The sequence below is a fragment of the Salmo salar genome, chromosome 13 (genome assembly GCF_965601325.2).
Source record: "Salmo salar chromosome 13, fSalSal1, whole genome shotgun sequence".
NCBI classification, from domain to species: domain Eukaryota; kingdom Metazoa; phylum Chordata; class Actinopteri; order Salmoniformes; family Salmonidae; genus Salmo; species Salmo salar.
In genome coordinates, this window is record NC_138303.1 from 100,126,720 (window position 1) to 100,149,986 (window position 23,267).

At 43.1% G+C, this 23,267-nt stretch overlaps 1 protein-coding gene across 1 annotated transcript in view; it reads right to left on the minus strand.

Annotated features, from left to right (window-relative positions):
• Window positions 1–2,730: 2,730 nt before the first annotated feature.
• LOC106568352 (uncharacterized) overlaps window positions 2,731–23,267 on the minus strand; it is a 33,454-nt gene continuing 12,917 nt past the window's right edge. Inside the window, exon 3 of the mRNA XM_014138631.3 lies at window positions 2,731–3,914. Within this exon, the coding sequence (XP_013994106.3) occupies window positions 3,713–3,914 (202 nt within the window). The 3' untranslated portion in view covers window positions 2,731–3,712. The remainder of the gene's footprint in view (window positions 3,915–23,267) is intronic.

A 23,267-nucleotide genomic window follows, 5' to 3' on the forward strand; every position in this document is an offset into this window, starting at 1 on the left:
AAACTGGCTCTAACCAGAATAGGAAGATGAGTGGGAGGCCCCCGGTGCACAACTGAGCAAGAGGACAAGTACATTAGAGTGTCTAGTTTGAGAAACAGATGCCTCACAAGTCCTCAACTGGCAGCTTCATTAAATAGTACCCGCAAAACACCAGTCTCAACGTCAAAAGTGAAGAGGCGACTCTGGGAGAGACGACTCTGGGAAAAAAAGCCATATCTCAGACTGGCCAATAAAAATGAATGATTAAGATTGGCAAAAGAACACAGATACTGGACAGAGTAACTCTGCCTAGAAGGCCAGCATTCAGGAGTCGCCTCTTCACTGTTGACGTTGAGACTAGTGTTTTGCGGGTACTATTTAATGAAGCTGCCAGTTGAAGACTTGTGAGGCGTCTGTTTCTCAAACTAGACACTGTAATGTATTTGTCCTTTCAAAAACAAGGACATTTCTAAGTAACCCCAAACTTTTGAACGGTAGTGTATGTGTGAGTGAGTGAGTGACTGAGTGTGTGAGAGTGAGAGAGAGAGACTGTGACTGTGTGAGGATCCATATCTGAGTGCTCAAAACATGCCAGTTCTCTCTCTCCAAATGTTCAGCTAAGTGTCCTATCTATCGACAAACAGGGGCATGTTGCTTGAAACGTGTTCAGAGCGTTGCACCCTGAAACAGTTAGGCTGTTGGGTTGTGTCTGTGAAGCCTTGAAATATCAATTCCCTCTCTGCTATATCTGCCACACTACATCTGTTCACATACAAAATACTCCATTCTCCTTCCTTCAGAGAACACTGTCTGGTCTCTATTGGGAAACTGGCATCTACATTTCTGTTACAAATAGGGCTGGTTAGAATCATTTGAATCAATTGCATAGAATTTAGAACAAAACAAAGTGACACTGTTGTTATCAAATATTTGTGTACATTGTTGACACAAGTATGTCTCACGACGAGAGGGACCATCACTAACAAGGAATCTGGCGTGGTTTTTGTTGTTTGCAGTCTTAAAGCAGATGAGGCTTCTTTTTGTGAGATAGGCCCTGCAGCGTCCAGGAGAAGTGAGCTGTCTGCACAGCCATCTGGGGCACCATGATGCACTGCTTCTGCATCTCCTTGTGTTGGGTTGCGTAATCACATTAGATGCATAAATGTTTTGGGTCCTGCATTTAGGTCAACAGGCGTTTCACGGTTGACCTCATTCTAAGAATGTAACATTGTGACCATAACTACTGTTCCCTGAAGGAGAATGATCTCTGTGAACCAAGGCTGCCTTGGCCAACGGGGAGCCACAAGAATCAATGGTAAGGCACCCACTTCAACGTAGGCTGAATATAAACCACTGGCGGAAACGTGTAAAGGAGGGTCAGCAACCACTTGTGTGCCAGTTTGTCTGTTCCTGTTTTCTCGTGAAGTGTAAAGATTTACATCTTTAAAAGAGCGCCAAGCCTCCTAAAGAATGCTACACGATTGTCAAGAGAACCTGCGCCGCAGACTAGTAGAGGAACAGTGACAGCCGTCCCCTAGTCTAGCACACAAATTATTAGAGCTGGGGCAGCCTAAGCATGCACTGAGCCGTGACATACAACACTACAAACGTGAGTATCTTTTGATTTATTGGGGCATGGTCGCAAACCCGAACCCAGCTTGTTAGCCTTTGTCGTTACCCATTGAGCATGATTGGGATGCTCTGGATCGATGTGTTCCAGTTCCCGCCAATATCAAACAACTTCGCACAGTCATTGAAGAGGAGTGGGACAGCATTTCACAGGCAACAATCAACAGCCTGATAAACTCTATGTGTCGCGCTGCATGAGGCAAATGGTGGTCACACCAGATACTGACTGGTTTTCTGATCCACGCCCCTACCTTTTTTGAAGGTATCTGTGACCAACAAATGCATATCTGTATTCCCAGTCATGTGAAAACCATAGATTAGGGCCTAATGAATTTCAATTGACTGATTTCCTTATATGAACTGTAACTCAGTAAAATCGTAGAAATTGTTGAGTTGTTTGTTCAGTGTAATTAGCTGGCTAACTGACGATAGCCAGTTAGCGAGCCGTCGCGTGAAATAACAATTTCTAACTCGAGTATCTTGAGGTAGAAATGCATGGCTAGGTTATCTTTTACAGGGGAATGTAAAAGGGATGGTGTTTCAATGGTGTGGTAAGATGATTTAGCTATGGTCGTTTCCACACCATTGAAGAAACAGCACCGCTCGTGTTAGCCAAACAAACCGAATGGGGGTTTAGCCCAAAGGTTGCTAGCTAAAACACCTGTGGTGCCGTTAGCCCACTAGCCAGCTAAGACAATCAAAAGTTCAGCTAGCTAACTCCGAACGGTGGGAACTGACAGAGAGCTAGAGAGTGGGATGCTTTAACAGTGGAGCTCAAATAAAATTGTATATGTCAAATGCTTCGTAAACAACAGGTTTACTTAAGGGGTCTTCCCAGCAATGCAGAGAGAAACAATTAGAAATAATAGAAAAATTATATAATGAGGAATAAATACCAAATGAGCAGCAATAACTTGACTATATACAATGGGTACCAGTACCAAGTCGATGTGCAGGGGTACGAGGTAACAACGTTAATTGTGTTTAGGCCAGGCAACAGGTGTTCTGTAGCTACCCAATGACAAAAAGCACTGCTAACAAGTTATACCAACTTGTGACTCATCTCAAGACTTAATCTTGTTAAAATCAATGAGAGCATTAACGACAATATACCCAAACAAGTTGTTGTAAAATACTTTATAGAGCAGTAATCCGTATCTGAAATATAGCAATTCAACCAGTAGAACTCTGTGTTTTATGTACACTTTAATATGTTTTTTTCCCCCTCACTTTTTCTCCTGGTGCATTTCTCAGCCTGTGTTGTTGTATGTATGTGTGTAGTTTTTGTATGATCAATTCTATTAAAAGTTTTAAATAAGGGACATCATAATAATTGATTTGTTGAAACATCTCAGGATATAAAAGCTGGTGTTCTAACCATCATTTGTCCATTAGTGATGCCGATGGATCATTCCACTCTTCTCTCTGTACACTCATTATTTTCTGCTCTTATTTAATCCCACCATGCCCTAGCCTTTTATACCTCCTCACATCCTTATCCTTCATTTTATCCTTACCCTTTATTTTCATCTTCTACACTTTCACTTCTATAATTGCCCCTACCAGGTAGGCCTGTTCAAAGCTTAGTACATTTTAGAACATTTTACAGTACCTCCCTCCCTGCACTAAAAACTGATCTCAGGTGCTGAAGAGGCATTTATTTAGGTGCAACTACAACACAAGCATGTTCGTTCCATTCTTCACTCTATACAGTTCCAACACCAGGATCAGATTCCATTCATCTACACACTATGGTTCTTCCAGTTCCTTTAACTACTTTTGTTTCTTTTATACCTCTGTTATTTATATTTGATTTCTCTTTATACCTCTTATTTATATTTGAATCCTCTTTTATATCTATTTTATACCTCTTTTATATCTCTTTTAAACTCTTTTTACTGCTTCTTCTCACACTTGTTTTGAGCTTCCATTTTCTTTCTCTCTCTCCATCCACATCACTTCACACACTACCATTCAGAGCCTCACAGTCTATAGAGGAAGCATGTAAAGTACTGTATACATCGCCATCCTTCACAAACTTAAGAAGGAGTGGCCTTATTCATTGTGTCCTTCCCTATCCCACCCTCCCTCCAAAGTTTATAGTTCACAAGAACCAGAAGCACTTCTTCCTGCTTTTCTTGCCACTGTGAGGGGGGCGTGCCGGTGTCACCGGCAGGGGTGTTTCCTGGCGGTGTGGCGTGGTGGGCTGAGGGGTCACAGCGGGCAGGGGGGAGCCCTCTGGAGGGTCCTCTACCCTCCACGTGCGGGTCACTGCCCCCTCCTGCAGTCGGAAGTCATGCTCCACACTGCAAAGGAGGGAGAGAAGGAAGGTTTATGTCACAAATACCCATCTCACATGATCATGTCAACCTGAAAACTGCTGGCTTGGATATTTTCTTTTCACATTGGGTGCATTCATAAATTCACTCTGGCAATCTACTGTGATATAAGTGCACTCTGGTTTGATAGTCTCAGAGTGCAGAATAATTGATGCATTTACGAACAACCTACAACCGGTTGTTAAGACAGGTTTCAGTAAACATAAAAAAACACAATTCAATTATTGCCATTAACACAGTTACAATCACTAACCCTTATACAGTATACTCTTAGAAAAAAGACTTCTTAGGCTGTCCCCATAGGAGAATCCTTTTTCGTTCCAGGTAGAACATTTTTGGTTTCATGTAAAACCCTCTGTGGAATGGGTTCTGTATGGAACAAAAGGTTTCTACCTGGTACCAAAAAGGGTTCTTCAAATGGTTCTCCTATGGGGACAGCCAAATAACCCTTTAAGGTTCTAGATAGCACCTTTTTTCCAAGTGTAGCCCTATAACCAGGTCTGCTAGGGCAAGTAAAATGGCCAGAGTGAAGTGTTCTCTCATTTATGTCTGAAAGTAGCTAGCAAGCTAGCCAACTTTAGCCAGTTAACTTCGGTGCTTGACTGTCGTTGTGAGATCAGAACGCTCGGATCAACCCTACTCTTCAGCCCAAGCAGCCAGAGCGTCCAGTATGCTCTCCGACCACTCTGATAGTGAATGGCTCTGAATTTACAAACTGAAAATCTGACAACACTCTGAATTTATGAATGTCCCAGAGCGCACTCTGACACTGGAGGCAATTTACGAACGCACCCATTGTCCTTTCCTGCACTCTTAGAAAAAAGGTGCTATCTAGAACCTAAAATGGTTCTTTGGCTGTCCACAGAGAGGAACCCTTTGAAAAACCCTTTTGGTTCCAGGTAGACCCCTTTTGGGTTATATGTAGAACCCTTTCCACAGAGGGTTCTACCTGGAACCAAAAAGTATTTTTTATCTGGAACCAAAAACTGTTATCATATGGGGACAGCTGAAGAACCCTTTTGGAACCCTTTTTTCTAAGTGTGCTTGGTTCCAGCAACTATGTTGGATAAGCAAGCAGTTCAGCAGAGTACAGCTTGGCTCGGCTTGGTTCAGCTTGACTCTGTAGTGCGAATAAACCAAAAGAGGGGTAGAAAAAGGAAGGGAAGAAATAAGTAAAAGAAAAGGCAGCTAAGATACAGTGTCAGAAGAGAAGAGACATTATAGCTTCAGGACCCAGTATGTAGGAGTAACGTCAGTTTTAAACTCTGATGCACCCCCTCCACAGTCTTTAAGATATTCGGGTGAGGCATTAATAAATAAACACATCGTAGATAAAGAAAAGCCTATATGGACAATATTTAGTGGCTGAACTACTTTTGTCAGCAGTTGCACGTTCAGTATACGAAATTGTGCTTCCCACTGCAAACAGATTTCTTCTCTCTTTTTTGACTTTGCTGCCTGCTATTCTTGCTGATTACGCAGTGAGTGTCCTAGTTTGCTAGGTGGAGTTCTCATCACAGCGCAGATGCTTAGATGAAGCGAGGAGTCCCTCTTTCAGTGGGAGGAGAGAGAGAGAGATGCTGAGGGAGAGACTTAACACAACAGCAGGACCCTGAGCTTCAGAAGAGCAACAACTGCAGAACAATGATACGTAACGGGAGCTTCATATTCCTCTCGAGTCATACTAGCTGTCAGAATTTGCCACACACACACACATTTAGGAATTCAGGCACTCAGATAGACGCAGGCAGGTAGAGTAGTGGACAAACAGCAGGCAGAAACACTAAATGGGAACATTACAGACAGGGTAGGTCAAAGAGGATCCATCCTCACTATACACTACAGACAGTAGACTAGAAGGTGGTGGAAAGCCACTACAAAACGAAACCTCTTTTCGTTCTAGAATGTAAAGAGCCTATTCATAGCAGCTTGGAACCTAGAGCGCGTAGAGGTCTGCTGTGTGGCGGACTGCTAAAGCTTCAAACAAAAACACAGACCAACTGCAGCAAAGCATAAATAGTGGAGAAACAGCATCAAACACAAGCTGAGTAGCCTACTCCCTCTGCCCCATCCTAACACACAGTTTGAAGATGTAATCTGGAGACAGGTGTTTTATACAACAGCCTTCGACTCCCTCTGCATTTGCAATCAAACGCCTGAATTTTCTCCATCTTCTTAGCTAACATACTCTGCTTTCACCGGGCATTCCACTGATTTCAAAACTCAGTCCTCCAGAAAGTGGAGAGCTATCTTTAAAAAAAAATCTGAGTTAGAAAGGATTACCTACACATACTGAGCAGCTCATTATAGACAGAATAGTGCTACATGGCAAACCAATCCGAACTCATCTCTCAGCATGTCCAGCCCATCCATTATTTCAGCCAATCATGGCTAGCGGGAGCATTCCTGTCTTTTTCTGTGGCTAAACCAACTAGGTTCATAATTTAACAATTGTATTTGTATTTACAGATGGCATACACATTTTTTATTAAGGCACATGAAAGTTTACATGTTCAGGAAGACATTTCTGCTCAAAAATGCATTTTGAAAAAAATGATGTTTACTTTCAAATGCCTCTCCTGTGAGGTAGTGACACAGATCACTACATTTATGATTTCAGTGTTTACCTGTTTTTTATTTATTGGAGATTAGATTGTACAATTATAGAGGCAGTAAAGTTTTATGCTCACCATCTGTGCTTGGTGATATTCCAGGGGGCATCATGTAGGAGTTGTTTGATTCAGGTGGGAGATTCAGTATGTCTCAACCCATGACTTTTATATTATATTCATATTTAGGAGTAGCTAGCAGTTAAGGAACAGCAGGTGATGGACATTTCAATCAATCAAATTTTAAAAAGCCATTTTTTTACATCAGCAGGTGTCAGAAAGTGCTTATACACTTGGAGAATTTCTTCCACATTTACCAGCAGAAAACAGCAAGATATCTTTGTAGTTCTCTCCAAGGAACCCGGACTGAACATGTTAAAAGAAAATAACATTTTGTTTTAGTGGGAAACTAAACATTGTGCTAAAGTCACACTCACTCACTCACTCGCTCGCTCGCTCACTCACTCACTCACTCACTCACTCACTCACTCACTCACTCACTCACTCACTCACTCACTCACTCACTCACTCACTCACTCACTCACTCACTCACTCACTCACTCACTCACTCACTCACTCAGAGACTTGGACACATTTGCATTCTGTTCCACCAAGTACCTCATTGGCATTCAGTTCCCAAACTCTGACCATGCTTTGAAAATAGTCTCTCTTTTTACTTGAGTACACCATCAGGACGGGCAGATTGTGTAGTGAACTATAAAGAATGTGTGTCATAGAGACCTAACTACCGTTGTTTAGATGTTTTATTACGTATCCAGAGGGGTGCCATTTTGTAGGCTGTTATCCTATTACTTTAGACTCTCCAACAGTATGTTATCAAGCGCTGCTGGACAACAGTCGCTGACACAATTGTAACTACTTTCAGGTATGAAACAAACAGACAATCATAATATAAAATTCCCAGTTTATGCTTCAAAACCAACTTTATAAGAGCTTTTAAAAATAGGTTCTATTGGACTCAAAATTACATGACACACAGTAAGACATTGTTGGCAAAATAGATGGATGCAGTTCAATGCATGATTCACCAATACATTTCTTGGTAGTCACAAAAAAATACTGCTATCAGGTTATACATCAGAGATGGCCTGGTACATTGTTTGCTGCATCCTCACATTCGGGATTCACTCTTTCAGTTTCAATGATTCAATATTTCGAACAAAAACACACGACTGTAACTAAGGCTGTGAATGCCAACACAAACTAGCAAGGACAATGATCACAAGTCAGTCATAACGTGCCCAATAGGCTAGCGCACATGTGTCAAACACAAGGTCCGTGGGCCGAATAGAATACACAAGCGAGTATAAATAACAGTTGAATCATCTACTTTATGAAATTACAGTCTGATGCGCCAGCATCTGTGAATTCAATTTAAATTGCGCTGCTTTTGTGTGTCCTATAGCTATGTTTTTGTTATTTGGAGTTGTTAAACCCTTTTTAGATTAGGGTCACAGCATATTATGCACATCTGCAAGCATAGCAGCAAAGGCTGGACAAATATTATTGATATTTTCTTTTGTTTTAATATGTTAAAATTATATATACATCATCCTATGTACATAAGTGGGAATTATAACGGGCCATATTTTTTCAAATAAAGCAATAAAGCAATAGCCTGCAGAGTTCTGTCATACTATCCAGGTCTATGCCCAAACAGTTCGAGATCCAGAAATAAGTCCCTCACTGTTGTCGCTTGTTATAGACCACCTCAGCTCCTAGCTGTGCCCTGGACACGATATGTGAATTGATTGCCCCCCATCTTTCGTCAGAGTTCGTACTGCTAGGTGACCTAAATTGGGATATGCTTAACACCCCGGCCGTCCTACAATCTAAGCTAGATGCCCTCAATCTCACACAAATTATCAAGGAACCTACCAGGTACAACCCCAAATCCGTAAACATGGGCACCTTCATGGGCCCTCTAAATGGGCCCTCTAAATACACCTCTGCTGTTTTCAACCAGGATCTCAGTGATCATTGCCTGCGTCTGTTATGGGTTTCGCGGTCAAACAACCAGCATCATCACTGTCAAACGCTCCTGGAAACACTTCTGCGAGCAGGCCTTTCTAATCGATCTGGCCCAGGTATCCTGGAACGATATTGACCTCATCCCGTCGAGGATGCCTGGTTGTTCTTTAAAAGTGCTTTCCTCACCATCTTAAATAAGCATGCCCGTTCAAAAAATGTAGAACTAAGGACAGATATAGCCCTTGGTTCACTCCAGACTTGATTGCCCTTGACCAGCACAAAAACATCCTGTGGCGTACTGCACTAGCATCGAATAGTCCCCACGATATGCAACTTTTTAGGGAAGTCAGGAAGCAATATACATAGTCAGTTAGGAAAGCAAAGGCTAGCTTTTTCAAACAGAAATTTGCATCCTGCAGCACAAATTCCCAAAAGTTTTTCGACACTGTAAAGTCCATGGAGAATAAGAGCACCTCCTCCCAGCTGCCCACTGCACTGAGATTAGGAAACACTGTCACCACCGATAAATCCACGATTATCAAGAATTTCAAAAAGCATTTTGACTCAAACCTAAGTGTGTGTAAACTTCCGACTTCAACTGTATGTACAGTCACTGTGGGGACAACGTCATCGATGCACTTATTGATGAAGCCATTGATTGAGGTGGTGTATTCCTCAATGCAATTAGATGAATTCCGGAACATATTCCAGTCTGTACTAGCAAAACAGTCCTGTAGTGTAGCATCCGCGTCATCTGACCACATCCGTATTGAGCGAGTCACTGGTACTTCCTGCTTCAGCTTTTGCTTGTAAGCAGGAATCAGGAGAATATAACTGTGGTCAGATTTGCCAAATAGAGGACAGGGGAGAGCTTTGTATGCATCTCTGTGTGTGGAGTAAATGTGGTCTAGGATTTTTAATCCCCTGGTAGCACATGTGACATGCTGGTAAAAATGTTGGAAAACTGATTTAAGTTTGCCTGCATTAAAGTCCCCGGCCCCTAGGAGCGCCACTTCTGGGTGAGCATTTTCTTCTTTGCTTATGGCCTGATAGAGTTGGTTGAGAGTGGTCTTAGTGCCAGCTTTGCGTTGTGGTGGTAAATAGACGGCTACGAATAATACAGATGAGAACTCTCTTGGTAGATAGTGTGGTCGACAGCTTATCAGAAGGTACTCTACCTCAGGCGAGCAATACCTCAAGACTTCTTTAATATTAGACATCGCGCACCAGTTGTTATTGACAAAAAGACACACACCCCCACCCCTCGTCTTACCAGAGGTAGCGTCTCTGTTCAGTTTCTTCGTTCAGCCATGTCTCGGTGAAACATAAGATGTTACAGTTTTTAATGTCCCGTTTGGTAGGATAATAGTAGGTCATCACTTTTTATTTTCTAACGATTGCACGTTACCAAGGAGAATGGAAGGCATTGGGTGTTTACTTGCTCGCCTCTGGCTTCTCAGCAGGATCCCCGATCTGCGTCCCCTTTTCCGGCGTCTTTTCTCCACGCAAAAGGCGTGGATCTGGGCCGGTTCCAGTGAAAGCAGTATATCCTTCTCATTGGACTCGATAAGCTCATCACGCTCTGGCTAGCGTTAGTTGATCTTGTTATTGTTGATGTGCATAGGCAAATGAGGGAGAGAGCCTAACTTTTCATGGTTGTTTGAACAATAGGACTGTGATGTAAGAGAACTCCCATGGTATTTGCATATTTACAGAAATCCATTCAGGTGTATTTTGTGGCTTTTGGCAAATGCGTTTTAATGCTCTAAAGTCGCGCTGTTGCTACTACCTGTAAACACATAGTCCAGTTGAAAGTGAATGGCAGGCCCATGTGGCAAATGGCTAATATGCATATAGGCCTACTGTAGCTCTGATTGGCTATGGCGCACCGGTCTGCGTAGACTCCAGTCCTGGACAAGACAGATGTTTTTATTCAATTTTATTTACTGCAGTGTCTATTAATTGTTCAAACACACGGCTACTTTCCCACTCTATATTGCTATAAAATTTTCACAAATGCCTTACTATACGTCATTCCCAAACATTCTATGGATTAATGAAAATGTGAAAAGGACCATATCTAAGTGCTTGCTTGTCAGAAAATGTAAAAAAAAATGTCCGATTCTTCCTGGGGGTATACATGAACAGATTTTAATAAGATTTCATGTTGCTAAAACACTGTCAGTTCAACTTTAAATTCGACCTTTCAAACTGACATTTAGTAGGAGAACTAAGAGAGAGGGGGTGCACTTTCAGTATATAGCTTTAATCCAGCTGCATCATAGGATCCTAATATACTAAAGTACACACACAGAGAGATAGATGCAAAAATGCCTGTGTGTATGCTTGTATGTGTGCGTGCTCTTTAAAACAGGTAGTTTGGCTACTCAGTGGTGGTGGATTAAAAAGCGAGTTGAGGTGATGGATGGCTGGATACTGCCTTTGTTTGTCCTGAGACTAACTGCTGCACTGCTGAGCTATTGACTGATAGCTGCTGGAACGAAAGGGGCTGATGGATGGATGGATGGAAGGAAGAAAGAAAGGAGGGATGGGTGGATGGTTGGATACAGATGATATTTCTCTCCTCCCTTTCTGCATCCTTTGATTTTCTCTGTCCCCTATCCTCCAGGCCGGCTCGGTCCTCCCCTCCTGCTCCGTGGCTCGACGACTCACTACGAGCTCACAGAACAAGGCTCCGGGCAGCCGAGCGGAAATGGAGGAAAACTCGCCTCCCTGCGGACCTGGCATCCTTTCACTCACTCCTCTCTACATTCTCCTCTTCTGTCTCTGCTGCTAAAGCCACTTTCTACCACTCTAAATTCCAAGCATCTGCCTCTAACCCTAGGAAGCTCTTTGCTACCTTCTCCTCCCTCCTGAATCCTCCTTCCCCCCCCCCCCCCCTCCTCCCTCTCTGCGGATGACTTCGTCAACCATTTTGAAAAGAAGTTTGACGATATCCGATCCTCGTTTGCTAAGTCAAACGACACCGCTGGTCCTGCTCACACTGCCCTACCCTGTGCTTTGACCTCTTTCTCCCCTCTCTCTCCAGATGAAATCTCGCGTCTTGTGACGGCCGGCCGCCCAACAACCTGCCCACTTGACCCTATCCCCTCCTCTCTTCTCCAGACCATTTCCGGAGACCTTCTCCCCTTCCTCACCTCGCTCATCAACTCATCCTTGACCGCTGGCTACGTCCCTTCCGTCTTCAAGAGAGCGAGAGTTGCACCCCTTCTGAAAAAACCTACACTCGATCCCTCCGATGTCAACAACTACAGACCAGTATCCCTTCTTTCTTTTCTCTCCAAAACTCTTGAACGTGCCGTCCTTGGCCAGCTCTCCTGCTATCTCTCTCAGAATGACCTTCTTGATCCTAATCAGTCAGGTTTCAAGACTGGGCATTCAACTGAGACTGCTCTTCTCTGTGTCACGGAGGCTCTCCGCACTGCTAAAGCTAACTCTCTCTCCTCTGCTCTCATCCTTCTAGACCTATCTGCTGCCTTTGATACTGTGAACCATCAGATCCTCCTCTCCACCCTCTCCGAGTTGGGCATCTCCGGCGCGGCCCACGCTTGGATTGCGTCCTACCTGACAGGTCGCTCCTACCAGGTGGCGTGGCGAGAATCTGTCTCCGCACCATGCGCTCTCACCACTGGTGTCCCCCAGGGCTCTGTTCTAGGCCCTCTCCTATTCTCGCTATACACCAAGTCACTTGGCTCTGTCATATCCTCACATGGTCTCTCCTATCATTGCTATGCAGACGACACACAATTAATCTTCTCCTTTCCCCCTTCTGATAACCAGGCGGTGAATCGCATCTCTGCATGTCTGTCAGACATATCAGTGTGGATGACGGATCACCAGCTCAAGCTGAACCTCGGCAAGACGGAGCTGCTCTTCCTCCCGGGGAAGGACTGCCCGTTCCATGATCTCGCCATCACGGTTGACAACTCCCTTGTGTCCTCCTCCCAGAGTGCTAAGAACCTTGGCGTGATCCTGGACAACACCCTGTCGTTCTCCACTAACATCAAGGCGGTGACCCGATCCTGTAGGTTCATGCTCTACAACATTCGCAGAGTACGACCCTGCCTCACACAGGAAGCGGCGCAGGTCCTAATCCAGGCACTTGTCATCTCCCGTCTGGATTACTGCAACTCGCTGTTGGCTGGGCTCCCTGCCTGTGCCATTAAACCCCTACAACTCATCCAGAACGCCGCAGCCCGTCTGGTGTTCAACCTTCCCAAGTTCTCTCACGTCACCCCGCTCCTCCGCTCTCTCCACTGGCTTCCAGTTGAAGCTCGCATCCGCTACAAGACCATGGTGATTGCCTACGGAGCTGTGAAGGGAACGGCACCTCCATACCTTCAGGCTCTGATCAGGCCCTACACCCAAACAAGGGCACTGCATTCATCCACCACTGGCCTGCTGGCCCCCCTACCTCTGAGGAACCACAGTTCCCGCTCAGCCCAGTCAAAACTGTTCGCTGCTCTGGCACCCCAATGGTGGAACAAGCTCCCTCACGACGCCAGGACAGCGGAGTCAATCACCACCTTCCGGAGACACCTGAAACCCCACCTCTTTAAGGAATACCTAGGATAGGATAAAGTAATCCTTCTAACCCCCCCCCCCTTAAAAGATTTAGATGCACTATTGTAAAGTGGTTGTTCCACTGGATATCATAAGGTGAATGCACCATTTTGTAAGTCGCTCTGGATAAGAGCGTCTGCTAAATGACTTAAATGTAAATGTAATGTAAATTTCAGGAGGAGAGGTGTGACAGTCGCCTTACTGGAGGAATGGAGGGATGGGGAAGAGAGAGAGAGGTAAATATCACTTAGCATCTCTCCAACTGTCTCTCCCATTCACTCACACATGAACACACTCATAGCGACCACGTTGAGCTTACTCTTTTCGTTTGTTTTTTAGCCTTTTTACATTTTCAGACTGTGAAGGTTAAGATGATCCCAAGGGGAGAGGCAAAAATATGGTTGAGGAGTGGAGCGAGAGAGTGGTGGAAGGGGAGGGTAGGGGAGGGGTGTGCGGAGAGGCAGGAAATAGGGAATGGGCAGGAACACACTTAATGCTCCACAAAACTTGACATCCTCGGGCGACTGATGGAGGACGGCGGTCACCGACAGCAGAGGCCAGGCACATCAACCTGATCACAACGTTTTTTTAATGGTGCTCTGTAAAAGGGATTGAAGAAGGAATGAATGCTGAGAACTACTGGTGCAGTCCATTAGGTGAGAACTACTGGTGCAGTCCATTAGGTGAGAACTACTGGTGCAGTCCATTAGGTGAGAACTACTGGTGCAGTCCATTAGGTGAGAACTACTGGTGGAGTAAAAGGAACAGTGCAGTGATATGAAATTACACTTTTATAATTAACCTAAAGCAATCATACCTATTCTTACTTCAGAGTTGTTGGGTTATATGCGGAAGACACATTTCAGTTGAATGCATTTAGTTGGTCAACTGACTAGGTATCCCTTTCCCTCTCCTTTATTATATTTAGGCTCTCCCAGACTTCCACCACCATAAAAATACTTTTAGTCGCCTGAAGCAAACGAACAGTCTTTGTCTGTAACTTTTTTGGTTATTGAATTATTCAGCAAAATACTTTGTAACATTTACAGACATTTCTGTAAATTAGAATATATGATAGACTCAATATCTGTTAGTTTAACATTATTGGACAAATATAACCATCTCACTGGTTGATTCAATGTTGTTTCCACGTCATTTCAACCCAAAACATCTATTTGATGAAGTTCACTCAACATGGAAAACTGATTGGATTTGTAAAAAAGTAATCAACCAATGGGCATTTTGTGTTTGTTTTTTTAACCTACTGGTTGATTCAATGTTGTTTCCACGTCATAAGTTTAAAAAAAATATTTTACAAAAAATGCCCATTGGTTGATTACTTTTTTGCAAATCCAATCAGTTTTCCATGGTGAGTGAACTTCATCAAATAGATGTTTTGGGTTGAAATGACGTGGAAACAATGACATGGTGACATTTTAAAAAAATAATGTTTTTTTACATATCATATATTCTAATCAAAACAAGACATTGAACTGACGTCTGTGGGATCCTTCTCATATTGCATCCAAATAGCAGATGCATCCTCCTACATTAAGAGACGACCTATTTCAGCAGATTGGGGATTGTGCTAATGTAAGCGGTTTAGCTTGGCTAATTTAGCTGTGGGTGTGATATGAGTGTGATTAGTATTTATATGACACAGCCACATTAGGCAGTTTATTCTTGTTATGTACGCCACTCTCTTCCCGTTTCAAAGACATGATGGCATGACACGGATGAATACCATCTGGCATCAATATTGGCATGAGCGGTAGCTGTGATTATTGCCAAAGACAGCATAAACAAGGGCTCTCTATCGCTTTCTTTCCATCTCTCTCTCTCTCGCACACACACACACACACACACACGCACGCACGCACGCACGCACGCACGCACACACACACACACACACACACACACACACACACACACACACACACACACACACACACACACACACACACACACACACACACACACACACACACACACACACACACACACACACAGAGTTTCAGTTTCAGAAATAAACACCTGCAGTCACTTACACATACTATACAACAAATATTTTTTACATCTCAATGGAGTACACCATTAAATTAATGTCATTTATGGATCCCTGGTTTACAGCAATAACAACATGTGCCATTACATTATATCACAGTGTGCATTATTGTATCCTATTAGGTTCACTTGAAGGTGTGTGTAGCTCTATTATAATGTGGATCTTGCTGAGAGAAGAGTCAGATCATGCTGGCTGAACATCATATCCCTGTGCTATTTCATCCGAATGGGAATCGAACCTACAGGGTTTCTTCCACCTCTCCCCTGTGAGCCGCCTGTTGCTCCATGGCCTGGCTGCCTCCGAAGGAAAGATGGATTGCATCAGGAGCACAGCGCACTACCGACCCTGCCCTTTACAAACACACATGCACACGCGTGTACACACAAACCATCTACTCCATTGTCCGCCTCATCCACAGGCCACTAACTCAGATACACTGACAGGGTATTTAGCGAAAGGTCGGCGTAAAAAATCGGACAAATCCCTCTTTAGAAAAACCTGATGCCTACTCATCTAGTTCTGCAGAATGCACACGGCCAGTCTATCGTTTAGCGCTTTACTCTTTCTGTTCTTTTATTTCTTCCCCTCTCTCTTTCTTTCTTACACAACCACCATACACACACACACACACACACACCATTGGAGGTCGGTGCCATTTAAGATGAGGGAGGACGATTCTTTTTTTTTAATGAGCTTGGCCTTATTTCTATTACAGAACATTGGATGATTGTCGTTCATATTCCATTCACCCAGCTCGATGCAACATCAATAGGTTTAGGCTACTACATAATACTGTTATTTTTCCCTATACCCAACATGAGATTGCTACAACCTAGCCAATTAATGAAAGTTTACAACGTAGGTGCACACAGGTCAAGAGAAAGATTTGAGGTGGCAGACTGACATATAGAGAAACAGTGACACATTCAATACCGCCTTGCAGTCTTGCCTGCATCTAGCTGATCTACGGTGTAATCATTAGTCCAACAGTTGCAAACAAGAGTTTCTATTGGATAAATTCAGGTATGTTTATCCCCATTTTGTTCCATTTGCAAAACATTTTTCAACAGAATGAATACACATAAACAGAGTTCACTTTCATAGCAGCCACTTTGTAGTCCTTCTCACATTTCCACTCTCTCCTACATTTGAGTCATTTAGCAGACACTCTTATCCAGAGAGTACTTAGTACATTTTCTTTGTACTGGTCCCCTGTGGGAATCAAACCCACAACCCTGGCACTGCAAGCACCATGCTTTACCAATGGAGCTACAGTACATGTGACTCTCCTTTGCTCACCTTTTCCCTCCAATTCTGGACTTCAATGTACAACATATCAGCTGTCTGTGACCAGGCAAAAAAAAAACTTTCCAAGCCAAACCACATAACCGCTAACCCCTATATCATTGTCACCATATTAGCTAAAGTAACATCATAGTCAACATAACTAATAGAACTAACACGTTAGTAAACCCACTACAATCATGCAGTACAGTAAGCAGTCAGTAAGCAGTTTAGCAGTTACACTGGTGGGCCCCGTGTCAATAAATTAGTAAAACCAAAAGCTTACCTTGACTAGGAAGAGATCCAGTATTGGATAGTCATAGTCAGAAAGCTGACATAGCATCCCTCTGTTTGAGCCGGGTGTTTGAGTTGGCAAAACTAGCTAGCTGCATTTGATAGCTACTGAAAGTAAGTGAAAGTGAGAAAAAAAATACTAAATTATGAAATGTCTCTCTCTCTAGCCTCTCCATTTTTTAAAGATATTAATTTGTTCCAAACTGTTCAACTGTTGTCTTTCTCTCTCTTTGAGTAAACTACATTTTAATTACTGTGTAAGTCTGAGAACCATGAGCCTACTAGGTTTTGCATTGAAGTCAATGTACCCAGAGGAGGACAGAAGCTAGCTGTCCTCCGGTACACCATTGTGCTACCCTACAGAGTACTGTTGAGGCTACTGTAGACCTTCATTGCAAAACAGTATCTTTTAATCAATTATTTGGTGATGTGAATATATTTAGTATAGTTAAAAAGGATAACTTTTTTAATGTTTTACTATTTTTATTTGTATGAAATTCACTGAGGAGGATGGTCCTCCCCTTCCTCTTCTGAGGAGTCTCCACTGACACACACACATACACATACATGCACTCTCTCTCTTGCTCTCTCGCTCATTTGTAGGAGCCTAATGTGATTTCCTACTCTGCCAGGGCTTTCCGCTACCTTTTACGATCGTTTCAGGTACTGTCGTTGTCGTCAATGTTTAATGAATGACTTTAGGGTTTGCACCGGGTGAGAAGACTTCCTTCCAGAGATGTAGTCACACAGAAAGTTAAACTTGGTCAGAAGTCAGTATGTGTTTGTAAGGCATAACAGAGGAGACTAGAAGACGAAGGATATAGTGGCTGTTCTGCTGTTGTATTGTAAAGCAGGTTTTGATTTGTCAGGGCATAGGGAAATATTTTGTTCTAATTCATTCAGTTGTCAAGGTGGAAAACAAACCGGTAAGTAACCCACCCACGCAGTAACTATTCCTCTCACCTTCTGTGGCCGCCCTTCTTCCTCCCTTCCCTTCCTCTCTCCTCCTCTTCTCTTCCCTCTCCTCCTTTCCTTTCCCCTCTCCTCTTTTCCCCTTCCCCTCCCTCTGAGTATGCACCAAGCTTTCCCCCATCATCCCTCATCCCTCTTTAGGTGTGAAATGTATTGGTATTCTGCGGAGCAGAGAGATGGGAGGGGAAAGTGACACAGCCAATCTAATAGAGGAGGCGGTCATGCCTGATGTCTGTCAAAAAACATATTTCTGAGGATCAATCCACGAAAATACCCAGCTGTCACATCCTATGGGCTATCCCTTTTCACAGAAAAATGTCTTCATGTAGTTGCCAAGCCCTGCTACGGATCGGGCTCAGACTCAGGCTCCGCACTGAGGAAGTGAGGGAGATGCCAATGAAAGCAGACGTGAACCCAAAACCCGGGACGATAGGAGCATTCTGGGTCTCTGGAGCTCTGCAGCCAGCCAGAAGCACATTATGAATGTCATAAGAGGAGTGAAACTTACAGTGGTGATTTTAGCATGTAAATCTTGATGGGGCAAACTGAGCATTTTATTTTAGATGCATGCCAGCGAAGCCACTACACAACATAAACAATACATTAATTGCACTATAATGGTGACAAACGGTGCCCACAAACTGTTAAGGCCTACATAAAGCTGTGCCAACAGTGGAGCTTTCATTTCAGCACCATGGAGTGAATCCTTACCACCCCTACACCTGGCGGAGCCTCGTCTAGCAGAGAAACAGCTCATTCAACCACATTTACTTGCTTTTTAAAAACCATAGCGGATATGGCTAATTTGCTTAAATAAACATGTTTTTTACTGGCTCCTTGTGGATTTGTGTTACTCGATAAGAACCACATTCTCCTTCAATAATAATGAATGTCGACATGAGTTGACTTTTGAACCATACACAAACATTACTACATTTATGTTCAGTAAATTCACAATGTTTATTCTTATATCATTAACAGCTCTAAGTATAAGTGCAAGCAAAAGAACTGCGATGAGGTAGGCCTATTCGTTCAGCGACAGGAATTCAGAGAGATGTTCAGATAAATTCAGCCAGATGTTGAGGCCTGAACTTTACTCTTCTTTAAGTCACAACACAGAGAAAGAGAGAGAGATGGAGGGAGAGCGAGAGCGAGACGTGGACTCAGAGGTTAGCCTACTATTTGACATATTTTATCTTGTGGTCTAAAAAGCAAGGAAAATACAATCACGAGGATCCACTTTTATAGACAATATATCTACGCACAGACAGCGCATTAAGCTAACAAAACAACCCTTGCAATATCAACTGGAATTACATGTGTCTGTTACTGAGCGTTTTTGTATTTACATTTTTTTTATGGGAAGTGACTGTCACTGGCGAACATGGTTACAGACCCAACAACAAAATCCCTCCTCGTGTAGAAAAGCACATGAGCTGATTATAATACACAAAGTAAACAAAACAATGATATGTATCATTCTAACATGACCTAAAATGATGAATAAGATACTAATGTGATAGCCATATAAGAAATATAACAATGGAGCTGTATGGCATAACGGGAGGAGGAGCGGATAAGAGGCAAGCCGTCATTTCGAATAAGACATGAGCAACCTGAGACTGATGTAGCCTATATGCCTATTTTTTCATCCACACAATTTAATGCACGCAATGATTCTGGCAAGCACGTACTGTACCTACTCTCCTCCGTCTGTTGGTTGTGAAGGTCACGGCTTGTCTATATGTGGCGTCTAGCTGAGCCACAACGTTTGATTTCCCCAGTAATCCCAGTTTAACAGCGTTGTCTACTTGTGATGCACAATTTTCATGTTTTGAGACAGTAAGCCACTGCTTCCTTCCAAACCACATTGTTGAATTTGCAATAACCGACTTGTTTTGTAATGTTTATGTAAAATGGTCCAAGAGCACCGAGACGCATGATATTGACATGATCAGTCCAATCAAAGCTACGGGAAATATAACATGAACTGACATCATTTTATCTGTGGCCAATGACCTTGAGCCTTCTTGGATGGGCATTTCTACTGTAAATCTATGTTAACTTCCCAGGTGGACTTGAACTGCCTAGTTCTCCCATAGATTCAGCGGTGACGTAGTGTCCCCATGAGTGACAGAACCCTGAGCCAATCACAGCATAACCAGAGTACGCTCTGTGCTTTCACTGGCTGGCACTCCACCACAGAAAGCACTGTGCTATTCTGAAACAGCTGCGTTATGGAGCTGCCTTACTCAAAGAAAAATACCATGTTTTTATGCTGCTTTAATAACTCAAGGATTTAAAAAAAATGTTTTACATTGTTTGCTAAACTGATATGTGACACAAATAAATGCCAGAATTACATGCAAAACAGGCCAACTTTTGTATTGTTATTATTCTTTTTTAAACAGGTGGGGTTGCCACTGGAAAGAGGGCTCTTTCACCACAGCTGATGTCCCTTGAGTGACAGAAGGAGATGCTGTGCTTTGTTTCTACTAGATTCTACACTTTGCACTGGTCTCAAACACACACACGCACACACACACTCAAACACTCACACACTGGATCTTTTTGGAGGGAATGTACCCGTTTTTATCTTTTAACTCCCGCACAGTGCGCAGTGTGCCCTTTTGCTAATACTTACAGCACAGGAACTGGCAAGGAACTGGGACCTTGATGGTTTGAGTGAGTCATGTCCTTTTAAAAAATGCATTTAATTCTGTTAAAGTCTATCAATTCCTGTCATCCCTCTAAGGTTTTTTAACATGCAGAGAGCGTAGCATGCTTAGTCGCAAGGACAGCTCAGTCCAGCCCAGTCCAGCCCTCTGGCTCGGATCCTTCAGACACCGACCAGACGGGTCGTGAGGAGAGATGTTTTGTCCCTTTAACTCTATTGTCACTTAAAAAAATATTTTAACACATTGATGAATATTTAAAGCAGATTAATATTTCAACGTGGCACACCACAGTCAGGAGATGAGAAAAAAAGATAGAAAAAGCAGCAGAAAAAGTGAAAGAGAGGAGAGAGAGGAGAGAGAGGGGAGAGAGACGAGAGAGAGGAGAGAGAGTGAAAGAGACATTGAGATGCAGGGAGAGTCACCTCTTCTTCTTCCAACATGCAGTCTCGCTACTCCTCTGCCTCGCCCAGGTCTCTTCTCCTTTCCTCTCCTCTCCTTTCCTCTCCTCTCCTTTCCTTTCCTCTCCTCTCCTCTGATGCATAGTCAGTCAGAGGACAGTATAGTGTGTGAGAGTCCAGTACTGTCACCCAGTGTTGTGTCAGTGGAGTTCTGTTGCGGGAAAGCGCTGAGTCATGATGTGTGTGTGTGGAAAGAAGGAGAATGATGAGTTAGTAGGCGCTGTCAGGGGACGTTCATCTCAAACCCATGAGACGGATCATTTCGAGTTCACACTTGCTCCAGTGACTCAATCCTCTACTCTCCCCTCTACTCCCTCCTTCGCCCCGCAGACCCAGCCGAGATTCTTCTGCATTTGCAAGACACTCTACACTTCAAGGGGGTTGACGGGTTTGTCGACAAGCTCCAAATCATTTGAGACTAATTCGAGGTCAAAGGTTCACATGGGATGGTCTTCAAACGTGAATGAAAGCCATTGGTATCAAACAGTATATGAGCACCGCTGAATGATAACCGCGCAAGAAACGCATGAGGAAAAATGCACCCTCAGCAGCCATTCTATAGCGCTTATCTGCAGTTCACCGAGTACGATATGAAGGATTGTCCTCGCAAACCATAAACTCTTAGGAGCCACTCACAGTAATTCAAAACTCATCATCCACAGAGTGGCTTCATTTTTTCTCCATGCATTAAACTAATTCATCATAGTCTAGGGCCCTATCGGCTTCCTCAAGAAAGGTGCATCATTAAACAATATCTTGTGAGGAAGAGACAGAGGTTTGGCCAGTGATCTGATTAGACTGCTGTCCCTGTAAACCTTATAGGGCTCCAAGCACAAGAGTTCCCTGTTAGAACTCAAGCTTTGTTCCATAAATATGCCATTAGCAAAATGCATAATAGGAAGGACTTTTATATTCCAAACGCTGCTCCCTAATTAACGCTCCTGCACACCTCACAATGATATTTGCATATTAATATGCCGTTAATGCGCCACGGGTGCTGGATAAATAACATCAGATACAAGTGTTCCTCTACTTTTACAGATACCAGCTTTAGAGGAAAAAACTGGAAAGAAATGGAACATTTATTTGGCGAGCTGCAGTGCAATTTGTAACTATGTTACATTTTAGTGCAATCATGTTTACATTTGCATTGCTTAAAGTTTTTCATTAGCATTTTCAAGTAAGGCTTGTTTTAAAAGGAAATATTCGGAGGGAACTGAAGAGCCAAGGTTTAAGTCTGTATATTAAGCCTATTGACATACATTTACCTTAGAGCCATTCCCAGTGGGCAAAACTGTTGCAATGACATCAATCTGACGTCTTTTATGACAACATTTTGTCTGCTGGGTTCGAGAGTGCAGTATTGAGCTGCATAAAGATAAAATATCTGACTAGATATACAGGTATAGGATCTTAACTTGATCACTCTTTTGTTGCGGATCATTTTTCTGTACTGCAGGAAATGCAGTTGAGCTTTGTGATTTGCATAAATGTAACACAGGGTTATTTAAACAGCATTGCAATTTTCATGTAGCCTACTTTTGGCCAGCTAATAGCCTAACCACCGATCAAGCAATATTATGGACTAAACGTTCAAATTATTATTATTCTGTGACAATATAGGTCAAATTAAGATCCGCCTTAGAGCTGTAATAAAGTCTGGGATAGATTGCACAATATGAGCCATTGAAGGGAATGCATTGGCACGTAGGAGCATGTGGAGGAGAGTGAGACAGGGGGTGGCGCTGTATTCTGTGTCTATGGAGGGAAGTGTTGGTCTTCAAAGGGTATAGATGAGAGTGTGGTATGAGAAATGGTAACCATGGACATATCTTTTCATGAGGATACAGTATGTTATGTTCTGTTACTGTAAAAGGTCAAACATTATGAGCCCATTTCCCTGACACAGATTAAGCCATGTCCTTGACTAAAAACACTATGGAGATTCCCATTGAGAATGCTTTTCGTCCAGGACTTGGATGTGATTGTGGGAAGTCTGTGATGCTGGGGGGTTAATACAGCTACACAACCGGTGATAAAAACAGAGAGTTAAAAAACATATTAACGTTCAAAATCCATAAACATCAAACACACCAACCCATTTACAGAGATCGAACTACTGAAACACTTGGCACACAAACTGAAAGGTAAAATAATAAGGTATTGATATTCAATCAATCAGCAATAAGAAGAACAAGAACCTGAGTCTTTCATGTCTTTCTTCTCTTCCTTCTTTCTCACCTCTCGTTTTCTCCATCTCTTTCCATCCTCTGCCAGACCAGGCTCAACTAAGCTAAAAAAAAGGAAATATCCTCCTCACTAAAGCCTGTGAAATCCACATGTCAAGCTGAGCTGAGCTGAGCTGAACGCTACGGCCTAGACAG